General features: G+C 43.1%; 1 protein-coding gene across 2 annotated transcripts in view; it reads right to left on the bottom strand.

Moving 5' to 3' along the window:
* Positions 1-21,296, bottom strand: part of MPV17L (MPV17 mitochondrial inner membrane protein like) — a 388,825-nt gene that overhangs the window by 93,405 nt on the left and 274,124 nt on the right. For both annotated transcript variants that reach the window (XM_069607017.1, XM_069607018.1), the window contains one exon: positions 15,568-15,597. In XM_069607017.1, the coding sequence (XP_069463118.1) occupies positions 15,568-15,597 (30 nt within the window). The remainder of the gene's footprint in view (positions 1-15,567; positions 15,598-21,296) is intronic.

Below are 21,296 nucleotides of genomic sequence, written 5' to 3'. Positions count from 1 at the left end.
GGATGAACAGAAATATATGTACAATTGAAGGTGACCCCAAAGTGAGGGATTTTATTGAACAAGGCAAGCAAGTTACAAGCAAGTTGAACTTCAAGTGAAAGAAAGTGAATAAATAATTATTGAATACCAAACAGAAGGAAAGCTTTGATGAGCATAACAATGAAATCTCAGTGTGGGTGAAAATCATGTAATGAATAATGAAAGACAAAGAACAAATCATACTGAATAACGTGGAAAACCAGTAATGAACATTGTTAGAGCCTGTGAAAGTACCGTGGTGAAAGAGAATGAGCACCATGGAGTGAATTGTGTGGAAGAGCACATTGTGGCAAAGTCAAGCCATGAAGTGAATTGTGTGGAAGAACACATCGTGGTAAAACCAAGAGACTGGTAAGGAGAAACCAAAGTGAATGTGAACCAGAGCACAGGTGTAGTGGCGCAGAAACCTGTGGGGCAAGAAAGCCAAGGGTTACCGTTGTGTGACCTGTAATGGGTGGACTGTGTGGTCCGACAACTGTGCCTGGACCGAGGATACCCCGTCTGAAAATCCAAGGAGAATGCAGATACCAAATCTTCACTGATGAAATAGATTGCTATCTTCAGTATTCACTTTAACAATCTGTGTAAAATATTGAAGAGATTGAAGGAGTTAAAAGTTCATCTGGAATTGGTTTTGCGTATTAAGAGACTGGAACTAATTATGAGTTGGCAAACTTGACAAGTTAACGTCTTGGGGAAGGGAACCCCAAGACCTTGTGAACTGTGTTGTCGCCTTGGGGAAGGGAAACCTGGGGCCCTCCTGGAACTGTGTTGTCTTCTTGGGGAAGGGAAACCCAAGCCTTTGTGGAACTGTTGTTTGAACTTGGTGAAGGGGAGCTGGAAAGTAAACCAACAGCTGGAAGAAGCTCTGAACTTTATTTAGACACTACTTCTTTTGTTGTTCACATTGCTACACAGTGTTTAGCTTTAGTTGTGAGGGCAAGTATAGGCTTTGGACACAGACAGACGTTTACGCTGAACTTACTGACTCAGACTATCCTTAGTTTCTTTAGGTAGGGAAATCCCTGCTTAGCATAGGGCAAGGTAGGCCTTACACCATCATGGAATTTAAGTTAATAAATACATTTTGTTTGAACTATCTATGTGGTGGGATAGCTGTGCGGTTGGCCGGGCTGTTGGGAAGAAGTATCAACAAAGCGAAAATGTAACAGCAGCAAAGTATCACAAAGGTTAAAAGTCTGTGTTTGGCGGAGGGGGTTTACATTGTTAGAGCATTCAGAGCTATTAAAGTGGGAAAGACTATCAGTGTGGGAAACTAGCAGTGTGGTATGTTTAATCTGTTGGGATAAGCTAAGGTGGAAATATCATAATGGCAGAGTATTAAAGCTATCCATGTTGGGAGAACTATTTGTGTGAACCGCTCTCAGTGCGGTCAGCTAAACCTGTTGGGGGGAAAATATCACAGTATCAGAAATATCAGAAATGTTCTATGCAGGGAGACTATTATTAGGGAACACTGATAGAGGCAAAGATCTCACTTGAGCACAATCTCAGTTTAAAGTAATCTTTGTGACAAACACTGATAGAGGCAAAGTCTCACTTTGGCATTATCACAGTTTCGAACAATCATTGGTGGAGAAAACTGATAGAGGCAAACGTATAACCTTAGCACAATTTCACTTAAGACATTCTTAGTTGCGAACACTAAAATATGGAGAACTGGTACAGGCAAAGTCTTGTCTCAGTGTAATCTTGCATGATCATAGACTCATTGGAAAAATCACAACAACACACATTATTGCAGTCTCATGTTACCAATAAGTGTCCCTTACCTATCACTGTAGAACAGGGTCAGGGGGCAGTGCAGGGCCAGGGCTAAACAGGCAAACAGGAAGGTTCCCTTAGCCTGTGCCCTTTGCTGGGAGCCTGGGCAAGGCTGCCATGGGTTGGTCCCTAAAGAGTGCAGTTCGGGTCTATATCGTCTCGGGAGGATAGCTCAGGGGCAACGTGCTCCCGTTGGAAGCAAGGTGACACGGAGCAACACAGGTTCGATCCCCGGGTCCGCGCTTCGAAACCTATGGGTATTAAGCGCGTTATAAATAACCTATCATATTGACCCACAGCAGCACCATTCAGGGCCAGGGAAGGGTGGGCAGAGGATTTGTATTTGAGCTCGGGGAATGGGGTTTGGGCTGTGGGTGCAGGGTGGGTGGGGGCACTAGGGAGAAGCCTAAGACCGCTCTCTTACCTTGGTGGTGGAGATCCGAACAGCAAAGGCAGGAAGCTAAAGATGATGAGGATAGCTAATAATCCCATGATGCATGTGTTCAAGTTGGCAATGTTGGTGCTACTGGTCATCAATGGCCTGCCACACTGTTCATATACAATTTCAACCTGCAGTACTGATCTTGGCATTCTAAAATTGAGACGACTTCCCCCTCTGAGAAGAGTCATGCTCCGCTGGACGATACCAGTGGATCTGCCACTTGGAAGGAATTGGAAACTGGGTAGTACATCCCCAGGTGCTACCGTAATGATTACACCCAAGTTATATTGTATGTGATCCACGACCAGCATGGACATCGTGGCAGTGACAGAACCTTTGAGGTGAACCTTTATACTCAAGGCCTTGACTATACACCGACAGAGTACTACTGCCAGAGCAGTGCCAGGAGTATCAATCACCAGGAAGACAGTGGCTCATCCTGAAGTCTATATGCATCGCCTGCAGAGCTCCTTGGATGTTGTTTGCATCAACTTCCTTAGCCTAGAGGTGGATCGACGATGTGTGCAGAACATCTTTGTGTTAACAGACCACTTTACTCTGGGCATGGAGCCATTTCCCACCAAATATTAGTTCACCACCACTGTTGCCGGCAAGCTGTGTGAGAAGTATTTTGTGCACGATGGTCGGCCTACCACAATCTCTTCCGGGCCAGGGTCCAGACTTCAAATCCAAACTCATCAAGCAAATGCTGGAGTGGGTTGGCATCAAGAACTACTACTCCATACCACTTCCAGGGGGATGAAAAAGTGGAGAGGTTCAATCACACTCTCTTGGTGATGCTGGGCACCAACATGCTGGAGGAGAAGACCAGGTGGAGTCAGCATGTGGCTACCCTGACCCATGCTTACAACTGTACGAAGTATGCTGCCACCAGATTTACACCATACTACTTGATGTTGTGGAGGGATGCCCGGTGGCTGGTAGACCTGTGTTTTGGAGTGTCCGCAGTTGGAACAGGCAGTCGGTACTTCACCAGCTATGTGAAGCAGCTCAAACGCCAGCCAGAGCAGGCATATCCGTTAGCCTAGGCTGTTGCAGAGAATACGGCTGAAAGTAACAAACCCTGCTATGACGCCAAGATTAGATTCCATGCTTTTCAGCCTGATAATAGTGTATTAATCTTCAGCCTGGGAAAAAGAGGACAGAACAAAATGGCCAATATGTGAGAGTCCCAACCATTAATTTTAGAGCATCAGCTGAGAGAGCTCCCTGTCTACCAACTGCTAGTGACATGACAGCCAAGAAATATGAAGACCTTGCACCAAACCACCTGCACCCAATTGGGAATGAGGTAGAGCTTTTACAAGAAGAGACAGAAGAGTAACCGCCCAAGTGGCCTATGAAGAGTAAGCAGCAAATCTGCACTGGCAACCAAGAAGACCACATGTTGGCTCAACCTCTGTAAACAAGCACCTTTGACCCACAGACCAGCGAAAGGCCACTAGAATGCGCACAACGCTGCAAGAGATCATTTCGGTGTATGAAACATTTGTTTTCCTCATCAGTCGCTAGTGTGGGTTCCTCTACCCTTATGTTCAGGCCTCACTCCTAGGCAGCCTGAGCCCCAAACTTTGGCTGTTCCTACTATATTATTCCTGAACCTACTCCAATCACCCCGGCTATGCTGGGCCTAGAAGACTGTACAATACCCACGCCTCCAGTGATAGGTAGGTATCCTGACTTGTCAGCTGGCCACTGGCTGGTTCAAGGGGAAACCTTAGAGAATGCATCAACTGCTCTCCGACATTCATTATGAAACGAACATACGATTCAGAAGGGGTTCAGTGTGAGTTTTCTGTTGTCTATGCTTCCCTGTCATCTGTCACTCCACATTTAGAGAAGGTTCCTGGGTGTTTGGGTATTCTGTGGGAGGTGCCTGATATTCAGGGTAGTTGGAGGCAACTAGAGCCTCTCAAACCAACATCATGGCTCGACACTTTTAATGATCATGCTAAGGCTATCATCTGAGCTGTGGATAGTTCAAAGTGGAGAGCATGTAACACCTCTACCACCTGCCCCTTAAAGAAGAGTTTCTATGTGAGACATGTGTTTTGTTTTTTGGAGAAGGTAAAGCTGGGCACCGCCGTCATTCACCTAAGTGAAGGGTCCCTATGCGTGATGCCATGTGAGGCAAACTTCAAATCAGCAGAACAAAGAGTGTTCAGTAAGGCGTAAGCGGAGTTCCATTAAATTAGTTGTAGCCCAGTCCTTACTTCGGAGGGCCGAGCTTGCACCCTGCTCTATGCCTAAAAAACACAAAACCTGGTTGATTCTTCTGTGGTTACCTCAACACAGCACCTTATTGCCAGGAGGGGCGCAGTGCACTATTAACTGCTGCAGCCAGGCTTGCAGTGTGGTGCTCCCGGTGGCGAGTGAGCACCGCAGGGACACCTCCGGGGCCAGCCTCCTTGCACCGGCGGACTGACCCTGCATCCCCAACCTGTGTGGGCATACAACTAGGGATAAGGACTTTGATTCCCCCCCGCCCACATGTTCACCAGACCCACAAGCCCTCCCCAGTGGCCCCCACACTATTAGAACAATCCCATGTCCACTCCCGACATATGTGTCCCTGGTCAGGAACTCTGCTGTGGGCCCTATACTGCTGCTGCTGCTGCCCTATGCCACATAAAACACGTGGCCCAGGCTTCTAAAACCACACAGGAGAAAGAAAGCGATGTTGGACTTCACACAGACAGCCTTGGCCAGGCTGCCTGCTTGCGACAAGTTAAGACCATTCAAAGAAATCTTTTTATAAAGTGAACGTTATAGATTTTTTATATTTTTGAGGACTGTTCTTATATTATTCTGCAGCTTCTTATTAATTGATAGTTTTAAAAGCAGGGATAGGTTGGTTTTAATCTTTAAGTATGCAAACCCCCTTTAAAAAAAATTAAAAACTATCAAACTGCTGGTGTACTGGTGTGGCTTTGTCCTCATCAGACTTAGGGGCAAAGCCGGGTTCTGTGTAATAAACATCTTGCCACTAAAGGAACCGTACACCAGCACCTGTGTGTTCAAAGTATCCCTGTGTTGCTGTATTAATAGTTTATTATATAAAAGTGTCATATGCAAGTGTCGGTCTTCCTTTCAGGAATAAGGACACTTCCTTTGCATCCCGCCATTCTCCTTCGTGATCTTTACACCTTTCTTCAAAGCGGCACAACCCAGTGTGAGCTATGAGCTGCAGGTAGAACGGAGGCTGCTTGGGACAGGTAGGGGGCGGGGCACGAGTGCTAAATAAAGTTGTACATATAATAATGTGTGTCACCTTGCCCACCTACAACCGTCTCTCGCCTAGCGGGCCTAGACACCAACCTCCCACTGCACATATGCATGGAAGTATTACCTCCAAAAAATGAAGCTTATTCCTCTGTTGTCCAAAAATGTCTATCTGGACTACACACCAGGGACTAATAAAAATCAATAATCAGGTGGAGAGTTCATAGTTAGCAACAGTGGTAACTATAATTGTGTTTGTAAGTATTTGCACTGCTAATACTGCCAAACTCGTAACAAGGCCCCTGGAGATCTACCTTGATTGGGTCACTGTTGATATTGAAGGTATCATTGTAATTTTGTGGCCAATATTGTGAGGGTTCTACATTGCCGGATTCTAAAACTCTAGAAATATAAATAGTGATCACTCTAGCAAAGCAGTCAGGGTTTATTATAGCTATCAAAATCCTGGTTGATATGTTGCACTGGATAGAACTAGTTTGCTATATCTGCCTTTAAATACTGAAAAAGCCCTTCAGCAGTCTGTTTGGAAATTCATAAGGAGGTTTTGTCTTTTGATGTAACTTCATCTATTTCTTTCATATTTTAATATTTAGGATGCCATTGTTTGGGAGACAAAACTGTTTATTTAACTAGACTATTAATTCCGTTGTCATGGGGTTTTTGCTCTGTTAGGCCAACTGCATGTTAAATATCAGGAATTGGGCTCCAGCGATTGGAGTGAACGTTCCTAAAGTTTCTGATAAGAACAAATTGGTAATTGCTAATTCCCTGATGGTTTTCCCTTTGATATCATACAATACATTTTAATGTCCTTCAGAAGCCAATTGATCATGCTCTACCCTCCTAGAAATGAACACTGTGACACTGATGTTGACCAAGATCATTCGGTGTACTTTGTCTGAAAATGAAAGAAAGACATTGAAGGAATCTCTACCAACAAATGGATGCAATGGACTAATAATTTTCTCTAAATCCTAGGCTGGAGCTTCTTTATTTGTATAACTTAGAGTGACATAAGTATTACAATCCTGTGTGGATTGCATAGGTGTGAGTAGTATCACAATTAAGGATTGGTATCCTTTACCTTTGATCAGAAGTATCTTAAAGTCTGGTCAAGATGCATTTTATGTCTTTTAAACTTAAACCTATTTTATTGAATTTTCCAAGAATATCAGAAACAAACAGCATTCTAGAAAGTCTTCACGTAAAGAGTAAGATTGCTCTGAACCAAGCAAGAACATTACCAATGAAGTAGTATTATGGGTTTTACTTCCTCTTCTAATGGGACAAGAGCACAATTGCAGTGACTTGAGAACCCCTACCAGTCCTCCATCATCCAAACAGATCTGCAGCTGTTCCATGGTGGTCCATGGCAACTAGGCACAGGACAACAACTTATTTGCAGAGCCTCTCAAATTCTGCCATCTAGCCCTTTGCCTTGTGTAAAATATGACAAAATGACTACTGCGCTGCAGGAGTACAGCGAATAGTTGTGGCTAAAGTTGCTACTCATCCCCACACTACTACTAAACCAGCAGTGACCCCAATAATAAAAGAGAAACTGGCACAGGCCGACAGTTATAGCTCTTTTGCCTCTTAATGTGTGAAGGCATAGGGCAGGCTAGACTCTTCAGAGGGAGTGTGAACTAGCACTGAAGCTGCCCAAACAACAATTGCATACCAAAAGAAAAGAAAAGAAAAGTCCAATGAAGGTTCTATAAAAATACAAAACTCAAATTAAACTAAAAATACCCACCCCTGTAAAGGAAAACAGAGAATGCAGACTAAAAATGTCATTAGTAATGTACACGTTCATAGAGATTTTCCTATAAAGGTAAAGAATGGGGTCTTACTTGTCACGGGACCTCTTTACGGCAGACAAGGGAGAAAGAACTACTTCAAATGCTTTTTAGTTTTGTTCTGTAAACTCAACAGCATCCTCCCAGGAGTCTTGGAGCTTTCTGAGGCAGTGATTCGCCATCAAGGGCAACAACAATGGGCATTAAGAAGCATGGGTCAGGTAGGTGATATCCAGGTCAGTGTAGCTCACAGGCAGTTCGAGGTAGGACCCTGAATCCAGCTGTTTTTGTCCTGGGTTGTTGCGAGACCGAATCCAGGGTCCCAAAGGACAAAGTGAGTCCTTATGTTGCCCTTTCAGCCAGGAAGGATGGCAAACAACATTTACAGAGTTGTGTGAAGAATCCTATGGATCCCTCACTGAAACCCTGCCTAAAGGCTCCTCCCAGGTGGCATGGGAAAACAGACGCTTCCAGATCCTGACCTTGGGGTGGTGTACTGCGGGTTGATCACCTGGGAGGAGACAGGGCCGAGCGCGGTGAGAAGATCCCGTGGAATGAGGCACAGTATTTGTCCTCTGAAAGGAAGTGCCTTTCTGGGTTGCCAAAACAGGTAATGGCATATTGTCATTATAATGTCCCTGTCCCACATATAAGATCTGTGACCCAGAGTACAAGTTCTGTTAAATGTGAGCAAGCCTTGCTAACAGAAAGATCTTTTAAGGTGTTATAGGATGAACACCCTCCTTACTCTCAAAGGTATAAGGTAAAAGCATGAGGCAAAAAAGTCAAATATCTTCCTCTGTAACCACAAATTCTAAGAGTTTAAGGGAAATAAATCTACCCTTAAAATGTACTCAATTGTTAAAAGAACTAACTTTGTTGAAGGGGACTACAAGTCCCATAATAACATGCGTACTGGGACGAGGAAGAGGGCTGAAGAGGCATAATGTAGCAGTAGTCAAGCAATTAAGCCTAACTGCTCATACTTGAAGGAATCTTTGAGGCATAAAAGGCCCCTTGAGGTGCAGGCAATTGGAAGGAGCTGGAACTGTGTCTGGAGTGCGAGTTGTGCCAGTAGTAGCAGAAAGACAAAGGCACGAAGCTGGCAAACCAAGCAGAAGTGGAAGAACAGGATAGACGCCAGAACGTGGGTTCACCTGCTTGTTCTGACAGGGTCCTGTTCCCCAAAACTCTGAAGTGCAGAGACTGCGCAGTGAAAGGTGTGTAAGAGAGCTGTCTTTCCCCATCTGAGCCAGATTGCTGTGGGTTGCTGTGCAGTGAACATGTTAGAGACTGAGGCGAGGAGCAGTTGTCAAGCTGTGGTTCTCAGGAGCGAGAGGGGCTCCATAAACGTTTGGCCGGACCAGAGACACCTTCAGAGAGGAAGAGTGCGGGTCCCTAAGAAGCTAGAAGCAGTAGAAGTAGTGGGAGAAGTCGTGGAAGCGGTGCAACCCGCAGAGCAAGTGTTAAAGAAACCCATTTTTAAACCCTTAACAGACTATCTACCTGAAGGGGTGGTCGCGTGTCACTAATTAAGAAGAGTGAACGTTGCGAAGGCCATTACCGAATACCTAACCTTGATAAAACAATTGTTGAAGTCTTTAACTTGTGAAAACTATATCAAAGAGTGGTTGCGTGTCCCTAATTGTGATTCCCAAAGGAAGACAGAACTCTATCCTTTACTTACACATGGGACTATAATTCGATAGAAGTCTAAAATCTTTGAAAACTACCTTAAGAAGTGGCCGCATGTGCCTAATTTTGATTCCTAAAGAAAGACTGAACTCTATTCTTGACTTTAACATGGCATACCTCTTCATATGTAAGAAGTTAAAGTGTATATACTATTAAAGAAGAGAACAAGCATTGCCCAAGCAAAGAGCCTCCCTATATCAAAAGTGAAACTAGCCTTTCTCAGAGTTAAAAAGCAATCTAACTGTTACTGTGAAGTTACTAACATTTCAACTGGCCTACGATACATGTGTGCAAGCATTACCTGAAGCTAAGAGTGGCACCAAGGCTTCTGGGTAATTGCTTGGGCTGATAGCTGGCAGAAGGTGAAGGTAAAGTTGGGCAAGGGAAACTGGCTGCTTGTAAAGGCTGGTTTGAAGTTGACACAACCTGTAGTGCCAAAGACTGTGGAAGACAAAGAGAAGTGAGTCTTAAAGGTAAATCCAGGTTGTTATTTTGGCAGAGAGACGAGAGAGGCAAAGAAGCGGCCCCTTTTGAAGAGAGATATTCAGCGGAAGAATGCATTGCCTACTTGAAGGTGCTGAGTACATTAAAGTGTATCTTGTCAAAGCCTGCCTAGAAGTACAAATCACTGAAGCTGTGGTAGCAATCCAAAGTACTAAAGCTGTGGTACTAGATCTAGTTTTTAGTAGATGCAACATTGTAGTAGCCTAAACAAAGTGGAGTACTGTGAGACAAAGGTGACTGTTCTCAAAGTGAATCAAGTAGGAGTGAAGTTGTTCCAAGTGGAAGCAGCATCACTGAGAAGTCATCCTGACAAATATACCATTGTGAATTCTAAAACTGTAACTAAGGATATACTAACTATTAACCAAGAACTGTTTATCACTGACAGTTGTGGATATATGGCATTTCTTTTGAACTGTGGTAAGTCTTCTTGAAGAGGTGACAAATCATTGTGGTTGTGATTACTATTGGTGCTATTTGGTGGCAGTGGAAGTGGAAGGTGGCTATTTCAGCAAGGAGAAGAGATATGATGTCATTGGAACTTTGGTTAACAAACCTTACTTTGACTTTAAAATATCAAGAACTGCTTCGAGACATTTCTTTCTTTGGTTGACCATTAGCAGAGTTGACCTGGGATCCTGGTGAAGGAAATTCACCCAGGACATCAGGAGGTTATTCAGAAACTGTGAATGTTGTTTATGTTATGTTTTATTGCCACATATTTTCGTTGTGATTTTGTTGCTTAGTGTGAGAGCCAGATATCCTGAGTGTTTTCCCTTAGCATTGGCTAGGCAGGGACATCCTCATCAGAGTAGGGATAGTAAGGCATTGTACTACATTTATTTTGAGAATAACGTTGCATATTTTGATAAATCATCAAACAGTTGTCCGCTTCACATTACAGATCCCTCACAGTTGCCTCTTCCAGCAAGCAGAAGCCTGGGTACCAGTGTCTCAGCAGGCAGGCAGCTCTTTATCCAAAAAGCAGCCACTCCAAATATTCCCCTGGAGTGGGTGGCGGGGCATGCTCCTTCATTGGAGACCTGGGTGTTCAGCTCTACGGTAGAGGACTTTGGAGCAGACTATACTCCTGGCCAGGTTACAGGAGAATCATTCTTCAGCAGTCCAAAGAAGAATCAATTAAGGGGAGGGTCTCCACTTCCCCCCTTTCTGTAGGCAAATGGCCACAGTGGATTGTGCCCCTTCCAACATTGTGCAATGGAACTGATATTTACTGCTGCAACAAGAGACCTTTGCCTTGTGATATCATAACGAGAGTGTTTTGACTGCAGGAAATGACGTGGGGTCAGAAAGTTTGAGAGCACTAGTACAAACTGAGATGGTGCTACCACTATGTCGATTGAAACTGTCTGATGGGCCATTATAACTCTGCCCCTTCCTCTGTCTTACATCAAAAGGACTCCCCTAATTAGCGCTGTGGTGTGAGTTCCTTTGGCCTGGCAGAGCCTGCCCTTTCGAAGCAGTGGGCCTCTCACTAGACCCTGGAGGCAGTTCCAGTCTTCTGTAAATAACAATTCCTTCACAGGGAATACAGTAGCTGCGGCTGAACCCATATGGCTTGTTTTTACAACTCAGCCTGAGGCAGTGAACACACAGGAAGCCTTAACTTGGAAAGTCACAGGTGGCCAAGCAGATGATAATAAAATGGCATCACTTGCTTTTGGCCAGCCTAATTGTGAATCCAGGTAGTTACCATATCACATATCAAACCAGACATGTCTTGTATTCATTTAGTATGATCGGCCACCACATTCTGCGGGCACACGATTATTCAATTGTAAAACCGATTGTTCTCATTTAAGGGTATTCCCGTTTTTAATGCAAACCCCCCCCCCCAAATGTGTAAAATTAAAATGAGAATAACTTGAATTATATGAAATCCTTCGGATGGCATCTTTCTGAAGTAGCTTCATTCTGAATTGTAGCCTTCTACTGGTTTTGTACCAAATTTGGTAACCAAAATCATGTTTAAACGTTATAGTGAACAAACCAGCTTGGCACTTTCTAAAGGTGAAGCCCTACTGCAGCCAAAATGGTGGGGGTATTCCAATTACTCATGCCCTGCAACAGGTATGCAGGTGGTGTCTTGTATGTGGATGATGGTAAGTTCAATAATGCACTCAATGGCTGACAGGCCAATCTGGGTACAAATCTACCAACTCCAGTTTGTGAAAAACATAGAGCACTGCCTGAAAGTGTGACAGCTTAGCAGATCTAACTTTCATGGAAAAATCAATTTAATAACATTTCAAGAACTCTGGGGGATTTAATCTATCACACAAACATTTCTGTAATTCCATCGGCCAAGTCATTTCAGAAAGCCATTACTCTAGAGTGATATTGCCCTTTCTTGCAGTGGCTCCTTGCTGCAGGGAGGGACTCTGTGTCTCCCAGAATTAACTAACAGGGGCCAGATTACCTAACATTTGACTAAGTGCTAAAAAGCGAGCAAATGCTTCGATAATACAGAATTGAGCAAACCAGTTCTACCACAATCCGTGCTATTGAAAAACGTTTGCACTAGGACTAAAACAAATCTCAGTTTTTTTAAACTATGTTTGCTCCATGACATATAAAGAAATGTGTCTATTACATTTCTTTTCATGTTATGTGGCAAACATATTGAATACATCACTCTGCTTCATTATTGCCCTAGTTCAAATTATTTTTAGATAATGCAGATTTGAGCCTCAACGTGTGCTCCATTCTGTATTTTCTAAGCAACAAAATTGGTGCGAAATTAATGTGCCCATTTTTCTACACAAGGGCAAAGTGTTGATAATCTGGCCCTTGAGTCCAGCGTAAATATATGCCCAATAACCAATTCTATATGAGCCAACACTTCTCTCTACAGTCCCGCTATGACTGGTCATTCAACAAAAATATGCTCAAAACCTGCTCAGGGGGGGGACAACATATCCAGCAATAAACCTCTTTCTTCAGGCTGAGTCTGTAGATCTTCGGAAGAGTCTACTATATCCTGGGGAAAATCTTCAACTGTACAAAGTTCAAGCACCTCTAGGGGCTCATCCTGCAACAGGTCAAAAACAGTGTGCCACACTCTTCCAGATTTAGGGGGCCCTAATGGTCTGCATATATCAGGCAATGAACGAGTGATATACCAGCATTACAACACCTGACTAACTTAAGTTTACTCAAATGTCATGTTGGTTCTGCAATATTTTCAGATATTCTGAACCAATTTGTGATTGTCTATGTAGACATTTTTTTGATGTTAATCTTCCTTTTGAAACATCTAGGTCATGCATGAGAAATGTGGAACAATTTCAAAATATTAGTTTGTCGGCCTTGTCTGAAAATTGTTAAAAGAAGAAAAATAGATCTGTTTAGAATGGCCATCTTTGCCTGCTAAGAGAAAGCAGTGCCTTTTTAAAATGTCCTTTGGTTGGTGTCATGCTATGGCTTTGGGAGACAAAGTTTTCAAATCTTTTTCAGCGGCAACGTGGCTACTGTAAGAGTATTGCCTCCCCCTCACATAGATTAAAGATTTATTATTTTGGGGACTTTCACCAGTCATTTGTGAGACTATTGTGTTATATATGAATGTATTTTTGTATACTTTAAATGATTGCTTGTGATTCCTAACCTTTAATATAAGTTAGATGGGTGGAAATATATGTTGTATTTTAAAAGCTGTGGCTATCAGCCAGTGTTGATTTATTGATTTATTTTGTATCTGATGTTGTGATTATTACAGAACTGTGTTGAAGGGGAGCCTATTTAAAGCTCTGCATAAAGGTGGAAGACAAATGAAAAACTCCCTTGTAATGCCCTTTGTCCTTTTTGAGCATATGTTTAGGCCCTTTGTTCTGTGTAATGCATCTGTGATGTTTCAGAGATTTATGGATCACATGTGCACTGAAATTATGCATCAGTATATCACTGTTTATTGAGATACATTTGTGTTTTTTTCCGCCAAATGCCACCATGTGTCTATATTTTCTACTTGTTTTTAATTTGCATACATTTTGGTGAGTACAGCTGATCTAATTTTATTACAGATCTCCTGAATGACTCCAATGTAACCTTGTGCTATTTCCATCCATCTCTCAGGTTTCCCTTAATATATCTATTTTTTGGATCACAGTCTCTTTCAATTCTCAAAAACGTCACCAATCTCTCATATAAAACAGGGTGTAAATAATTATCAAATGTGTAGTCTTAACTCTAAATCAGAGAATGCTTTCTTCTGCTATTCCAAATGAATGGTGTGCAAGTGCCAGTGTGTAGCTGCATAAAAGAGATGATTTTTTTTCAGTTTTAGTCCTGAAGACGGAACATAAAACTGGGACATTTGCCCTTCTTACATCAAGTCAGTACCCTGGCTTTCCCTGCAAAGTAAGCCATTTTTGCATTACAATTCCTGCCACTGAATGTTCTCCTTTTTAGGCCATTTGGTTTGTTCTGCAAGGGAAATAGATATTAATATATCCAACAGATGCTTAACTCATGTTGCTGGACTATTGCCATTGTGTCTCTGATATTGGATCTAAATTGTATGCATGGTCCCATGGCTCCACTCCTCTGATGAAGCTTCTGCAAATGGGCCTAGCCCTCTGTCAGTGAAGTAAGGTTCCCCTAGAATATCCTCTCTATTATTTTCTCGATGTATTGTGGGGTCTGATTCCAAAGGTGTGGTGAAGGGTTTCTGTCCATATTAATAGTCATTAGAGCAAATGGCTCAGACTGAGAAGTAAGGGGCAAGAAAGAATGCAGGGAACAGGACAGTAGGCAAATGTACAGGAGCACGCCTAAAAGCAGTGTGATGAAAATGCTGACTGTGCAGGGAAAAGCCAACGGCATAAACACAGACATCAGGGTGTCCAACCAAGGCCACCTTCCTCTCAACTATCGAGGATTGCAGGCACTAACCTGCATCCCAGCAAAACACAGAGGCAAACGCAATTCTCCAACTATCTGTGTATGTTTATAGAAGAAAAAAAAGATACATTGAAACTGTTAGTCATGGAATTGCTTCACCTTTTATAGAGGGGACAGTTTTCTGAGGGTGGGATTCTCTTAGCATTTCCATGATTAATACTTTTCAGGACCATTTTGCTGGGGTGGGAAAAAGTGAAAACCTTGTACGACAAATGTTGTATTTAGACTTGGACAGCTCAACTCGAGCTCATCTCCAGTTCGGTCATGCACACTAAAGAGCCCTCTATAACTTGACGCCAGTGTGAATTCCAGAATACCGGTCACCTCCATCTCTTGCAAAATGTGCTCTGATAACATTATTTGGGGGAAACTCTTTAAGGTGTAATGTGGGCCTAGGTGTGGGTGGGCAAAGCAAAAAATGCATTGCGATGCAACGTACTGTAAATTACAAGCATTTCTTATTCTGCTCAAATTTGCCGGCCTGAGACACAGACCTTCATAATTAGGGACCAAAGATCTACAGAGCCCTCCTAGCAAACTGGGACCAAGGTGTGGTAAGTTCTTGACCATCCATACATTTAAGAAAAAGAGAAAAGGAGGCCAAACATTTGCAGTGGTGGTTGCCAAACACTTGAATGATTACCGAGAACACTCAGGACAGAACCCAATCATCTAAGATTCAAAGCATCCTCAAGAAAAGACTTTTCTTTCCAAACCCTGCTCCTTTAAGCTACGTGCTTTAATAACATGCCACTCTGTTAGGAATTGTATCCTCTGCACACCACACTGAGCGTTCCTTCCATAGATCTTATCTAACATTGCTTGTGTTTTGTTATTCTATAACCATGATTTTCAAATGAGAATGTAGTTACCTCTACCGTACTTTGATTATTTGTATTGCACTACCTGTCTACTAAGGGAGGGTCCCCCGTTTCACACACTGTGAAACAATTCATTTTTCATATCTTTTTATTAAAAAAAGAATCAATCAAATTAAAAATAAAATAAAAAAATCCACAGTAAAGTATGATAAAGACCTGGAGTCTTACATCAAATGATAAACTAGGTGCCCCAGCATACTGCAATTTTTCATCCCTCCCATCTACTCTTGCTTACCTGAAAAAAGGTCCAGCACACAACTCCAGTCTGGGGAAGACAGCAATGTTCAAGTGGTATGGCGGGGGGAAAGAAACAGAGAATTATTTAAAGACAACAGTGAGAAAAACAGTAACTGATAACACATTAAATGCGAGATTTTAGTTTACTGGCACATGGTGATAATTATTGACCTCCTCCCAGCCAATCAGAATTTTTATAGTGCAGTCAAGAACTACTGAAATTGACTGCAATTTGAAAGTTCTGTCTCCAAAAGCAGACAGAGAAACAACAAAGCAATTTATAGGCAACAAATCAATTCTTTCAACAGGCACTCTCCTGCGAGAGGATCTTTTTTTTGCTGCGACATCCAATTCAACACATTAAAGAGAACGCTAAAAGATGGGAAAATGCTTTTGCTTTCTTACAGACAAACAGTTTAATTGAATATGGCACCAAATGCATGATCATGTTAAACCAACTTCGTTTCAACCAAGTTTGCAATTAAAATGCATAATTTATCATGACAACTATATTATTTCAATGCTACTAAATAATACCACGCTAATTGACTAACTTAGTTGCCTATTTACTTTACCGATTATAAAGTAAAGATGTTTACTTCACCACCAAAACTCCAAAGCATGTATTGCTACTACCATTGTGTGCTAATATCCTTATAGCCATCAGGAGGATAACTATAGCTGGATAAAGATCCACCACCAAGTTATGGCCCGAGGTGAAGTTTGAGTCCATGTCATTATCATCTTAAAACTGACCGACCCCCTATAAATGCTCAGATCCGTTTTTTTCAAAAGTGTGCTGCATAGATCTGCATTACTTTAGCATGGACCTGTGAGGGCCAAATTGTGATGGGAACCTGACACTTTGTTTCTGTCATTAAACTTTTGAAAACATCTTTGTGCGAGCAATCCATTATCATCCATCAGAAGTGTGCCACTGCTACTTTCTTATCAAGAGCCCTACAGCATCCTGTGACACCCTGGGGCCCTTAGGGCCAAGGTGCATCGCAATAAACATTCTGAGAGAATAGAGGTCATGTACACTACCCTTAATAGATACCCTAATCGAGGTGATTTTTTCAATGGCTAATGTGAAATGATGCAGACTCAGTAAGTAAGTTTCTTCTTATTTTATTAAGAGAGCATGTATGCCCCACTGGCTCCTTCACAGCTTTACTTCTGTTTGCTCTTCCTTTTAAAGATATGTATTCTAAATGGAAGATGCACATTGACACAGTTCAACTGCAACATTCTGCATTCTGAATGTTCAGTTTGCAGAATGCTACACATTACTCTTCTTTACACCTTTCGGTACAATCAGAACTAAAACTATTTATTAAAAGAAACTGAAACACAAAGAATAAACATCCTTCCTTTTGAGGCCTTCCTAGCATCAAAACGTACTTTATTACTTATCTGTTTCTTGCTGATATTATCTTTAACCATTTGGAAATCAATTTTGTTCTCTGGTTTTGGGCTTTCTTACCCACAGCCTCTCAAATGGAGAAACCCCAGTTGTAGAGTGAGGAATAAACCTTAACGCTACCACAACTTCATCAGCAGCCTTCTTCCAGTCTTTGCCTTAAGTGATAGCACCTCTGATACTGTCCTTGATAACCATGTTAAATCTTTCGATTATTCCATTAGTCGCTGGATGATAAACCAAACTGGTTCTATGCTGTATGCCATTTGCTTTCAAGAACCTTTCCATCTGATCCGAAAAAACTAATTGTACACCCTTATCTGTAATGATGATTGACAAATATCCTTCCCTCTTGAATATATCATCCACAAACTTAATTATGTCTCTCATACAAATGTTTCGCACCCAAGAGGTTTCAACCCAAGGGGACAACATGTCAACCAATACAATACAGTATTTTAAATTCCATTGACTCCTCACTTGCCCTACAATGTCCAATTCTACATGTTCCCATGGAATCGAAGGAATAGACATGAGGGTCATTGGTTCTACCCTAGCAACATAGCTCTTGCCAGATTCCTCACATACATGACAATCTCTAATCAACCTCTCCACTTGTAGGTCCATTCCTGGCCACCATAATTCTTGCCTTAAAAATTGTTTAGTTTTTGGCATGCCTTGATGACCCTCATGAGCCCTGGCCAACATATTTCCTCTTACACTTTCCAGAGGAAACAACTTGTCCCCCATCATAAGCACACAACCTTTCCAATGTAATTCAGCAAACACAAGCCTTATTGCATCAGCAATAGACCCTCTCCTGATATGGTTACTCTTCAACCCACATTCAATACGTTCCTTAGTGTCCCTCAACACATCATCTTTTCGCATGGCCTCTTACCAATTTTCTTCTGACACTACGTCAACCTAGACAAACAATCCACGGCACATAATCAACCCTGAAGGCTGGCAAGCCATTTCCTGGTCCTGGAGGACACTTTGTCCAGCCCCTTAGTGGTTAAAATATCCTTAAAAGGCTTGTGATCTGACAGAAGAACAAGTTACTTACCCCTGGTAACGTTCTTTCGACTGGATGTTCCTCCCACGTATTCCTCATCTTTGATATTCGTATCTCGCCAGCTTTGCTGCTTCAGAAAAGAATTTCTCAGCAGAGGGTGCTGTGCACGATGTCGTGGCGTTGATGTCCCTCGAGGGCTGCCGTCGAACGTCAATGTCACTAGCAGTACAAATAGCTTGTGCAGCGCCCATTGGCTTTTTTCGTTCCCATCAATCGAGGAACTAACCAGGCGTGCCCCAGACTGCAAGCTCTCAGGAAATGCAGAGTTTAATTCAGGTAAATTGTACGGCGGGTAGGCTGGGAGGGGCGGTGAGGAATACGTGGGAGGAACATCCAGTCAAAAGAACGTTACCAGGGGTAAGTAAATTGTTCTTCGAATGGATTGTGTCCTCCCACGTATTCCTCATCTTTGATAGACTCCCAAAGCAGTGACAATTTGGAGGAGGGAATACTATTTAAATTAATCGTGAACCGAATGGAGGACTGCCTTAGCAAAAAGACCTCCTTGAGTGGAAGAGGAGTGTAAGCAATAATGCTTGACAAAAGTATGAATGGACGCCCAAGTAGCTGCTGAACAGATGTCATTTATAGGGACACCCCTTTGAAGAGCCGCAGAAGTTGCCATGCCCCCTCATGGAATGAGCTCGAAGCCCTTCCGGCGGATCCTTTCCCGCAAGTGTAAAGCATTCCCCAATAGCCAGTGTAATCCACTGGGATATGGCTTGAGTTCCCCCCTTCTCACCTGAGACCGATCCTTGCTGGACTCCGTGGGCGGTGTCTTCTTACGGACAGACCTGGACTTGAATAAGGCTGAGCGAGTCTCTTCCGACTCCAGCGTGCGTTTAAGATTCCGGGATGTAGCAATCCGGGGATCCGGGAAACGAAGAAGACATGCTGATGGCGCACGAGTCCAGTAAGCAAGAGGAAAAGGGAAAGGGGCAAGGAATGGAAGTAGAAAAGCTAGGAACCAGGAAAGCAATACAGCGAACTATGGAGGACACGTCTGATCACTACTTGGCAATAGCATTGAGACGCGTGGAGCCGCGGGGGTGCGGTCTATTAGTAGAATACTTTACATCCAACGTATAGACCGCGGAAGGCGTGTCACGCTGGACGGCCATGTTGGGAGTATCAGGGAATGCAAGGCCTGTTGCGATAAGGACCAGGAAGACCAAAAAGGGCACGTCCTGTGGGTCATGACAGCATGCCTCCTCCGAAAACCTGTTCCTCCAGGTTTGCCTGGGTGTATGAGGTGGTATCTTCTGAGCAGTCGAGGGGTATTCAGATTAGAAAGTGGTTCTCAAGTTCTTTCACTGGGGGGATATCCTTTCCATTCAACCATGTATTGAAGCTGACCCGTTTATACCTGGAGTTGCATATCCGGGACACTTCATATTCCAGTTGATTGTCCACCACCACAGGAGTGGGTCTGCAGGATTTCCGGGAGGATTGAATGTAAGGTTTTAATAAGGAGGTGTGAAAAACTGGGTGAATCTTTTTCCAGGATGCTGATAGCTTGAGCCAGTATGAGACTGGGTTTATAATTTCCTTGATGGAAAATGGACCATAATACCGGGGGGCCAATTTGTTTGGCCGTAGATGTCGGTGTAGTAATTTCGAGGAGAACCAGACTTGATCTCCAACTGAATAAGAAGGCCCGCATCTTCTTTTGGAATCCGCATATCTCTTGGTCTGTGTTCTGGCCTTCTCTAAGTGCTCTTTGGTCTCCTTATGTATGTTGAGTGTTTCAATCCAGGAGTCGACAGTAGGTACCGGTGTGGGTTGTGGAAGAACAGAGGGCAGAACTGATGGATGGAATCCTTGGCTGCAATAAAAGGGACTGGTTTTAACTGCTGAATGATCGGAATTGTTATAGGTGAATTCAGCCACGGCTATCAGGAGCGACCAGTCATCCTGAACGTTAGTGGCAAAACATCCAAGATATTGTTCCAGAGTCTGATTAGCACGTTCTGTGGCCCCGTTGGTTTGAGGGTGATAACCTGATGAAAGAGCACGTTGGATTCCTAATATTTGACAGAGGTGTTTCGAGAATTGTGAGACGTATTGGGGTCCTCGATCGGAAATTATCTTGGAAGGAAGTCCATGAAGGCGGACACGATGTCCGGAGTGAAGGGTATCATGACAGAGGTTTATTATTCTTTGTTGTAATTGTTGTGTAGGAATGAGCAGAGCGTTGTCCTTGAACAAATATCCTTCCTTGACTCTCAGGTTCCATTGATTCTTTCTTGAAATATTCTTCCAGAGTTCAGAGGATTGGGTTTGTACTCGGATTTCTTCCAGCAGATTGACTGCTTGAGCTACGGAAATCGTGTGGGGAAACATCTTAGGATAGGCCTTATCTTCGGTAGTTTTATAGTCAGGCCATCGAGATAAAGCGTCAGCAATCAAGTTTTGTGATCCAGGAACATGAGTGATGTGGAACTGGTACTGGGCAAAGAAGAAGGCCCAACGAGCCTGACGACTATTCCGACAATCTAATGACTGTAGAATTTGAAGATTTCGGTGGTCCGTGCGAACCTGGACGGGATATCTAGCTCCCAGGAGTAGATGTCGCCATTCAGTGAAGGCTTGGCAGATGACTAAAAGTTCTTTTTCCAGGACGGAGTATTGTGTCTCACTGGGAGTCAGGGTTTGTAAAAGGTAAGCAATGAGGTGTTCTAGTTTATTCTCAAATTCTTGCTTCAACACCGCTCCAATGGCGTAGTTAGAGGCATCCGTTTCCACAAGGAATGGTCGATCAATGTCGGGTTGGGCCAGAATGAGGGCATCAGTAAATCTGGTCTTCAAGAGTTGGAATGCCTTATCTTGCGGAATAGACCAGACAAAGGGGGAGTCTTTCTTCAGGAGAGCAACAATCGGTTGAACAATCTCAGAGAAGGTGGGTATAAACTTCCAGTAGAAATTGGCAAGCCCCAGGAAGGATTGAACTTGTTTCATGGACGTGGGAGCAGGCCAGGATAATATAGCCTTTACCTTTGAAGGGTCCATGCCAATTCCCTCTGGAGTAAGGATAAATCCTAGGTAATGAACAGAAGCAACGTGAAACAGACATTTCTCGGGTTTGGCCAGGCGTTTATGTTCACGGAGTCGTTGTAGTACTGCCTTTACATGCTCTTCATGCTTTAGAAGGTCCTTGGAGTAGATCTAAATGTCGTCCAGATAGATGATAACGAAGAGGAATAGCATGTTAGAGAACACCCTGTCC

Source organism: Ambystoma mexicanum, chromosome 1p (genome assembly GCF_040938575.1).
Source record: "Ambystoma mexicanum isolate Mex_15411 chromosome 1p, UKY_AmexF1_1, whole genome shotgun sequence".
In the NCBI taxonomy this organism is placed as follows: Eukaryota; Metazoa; Chordata; class Amphibia; order Caudata; family Ambystomatidae; genus Ambystoma; species Ambystoma mexicanum.
Note: the sequence above shows the minus strand (reverse complement) of the source record. Positions and strands in the feature narration are given on the sequence as shown.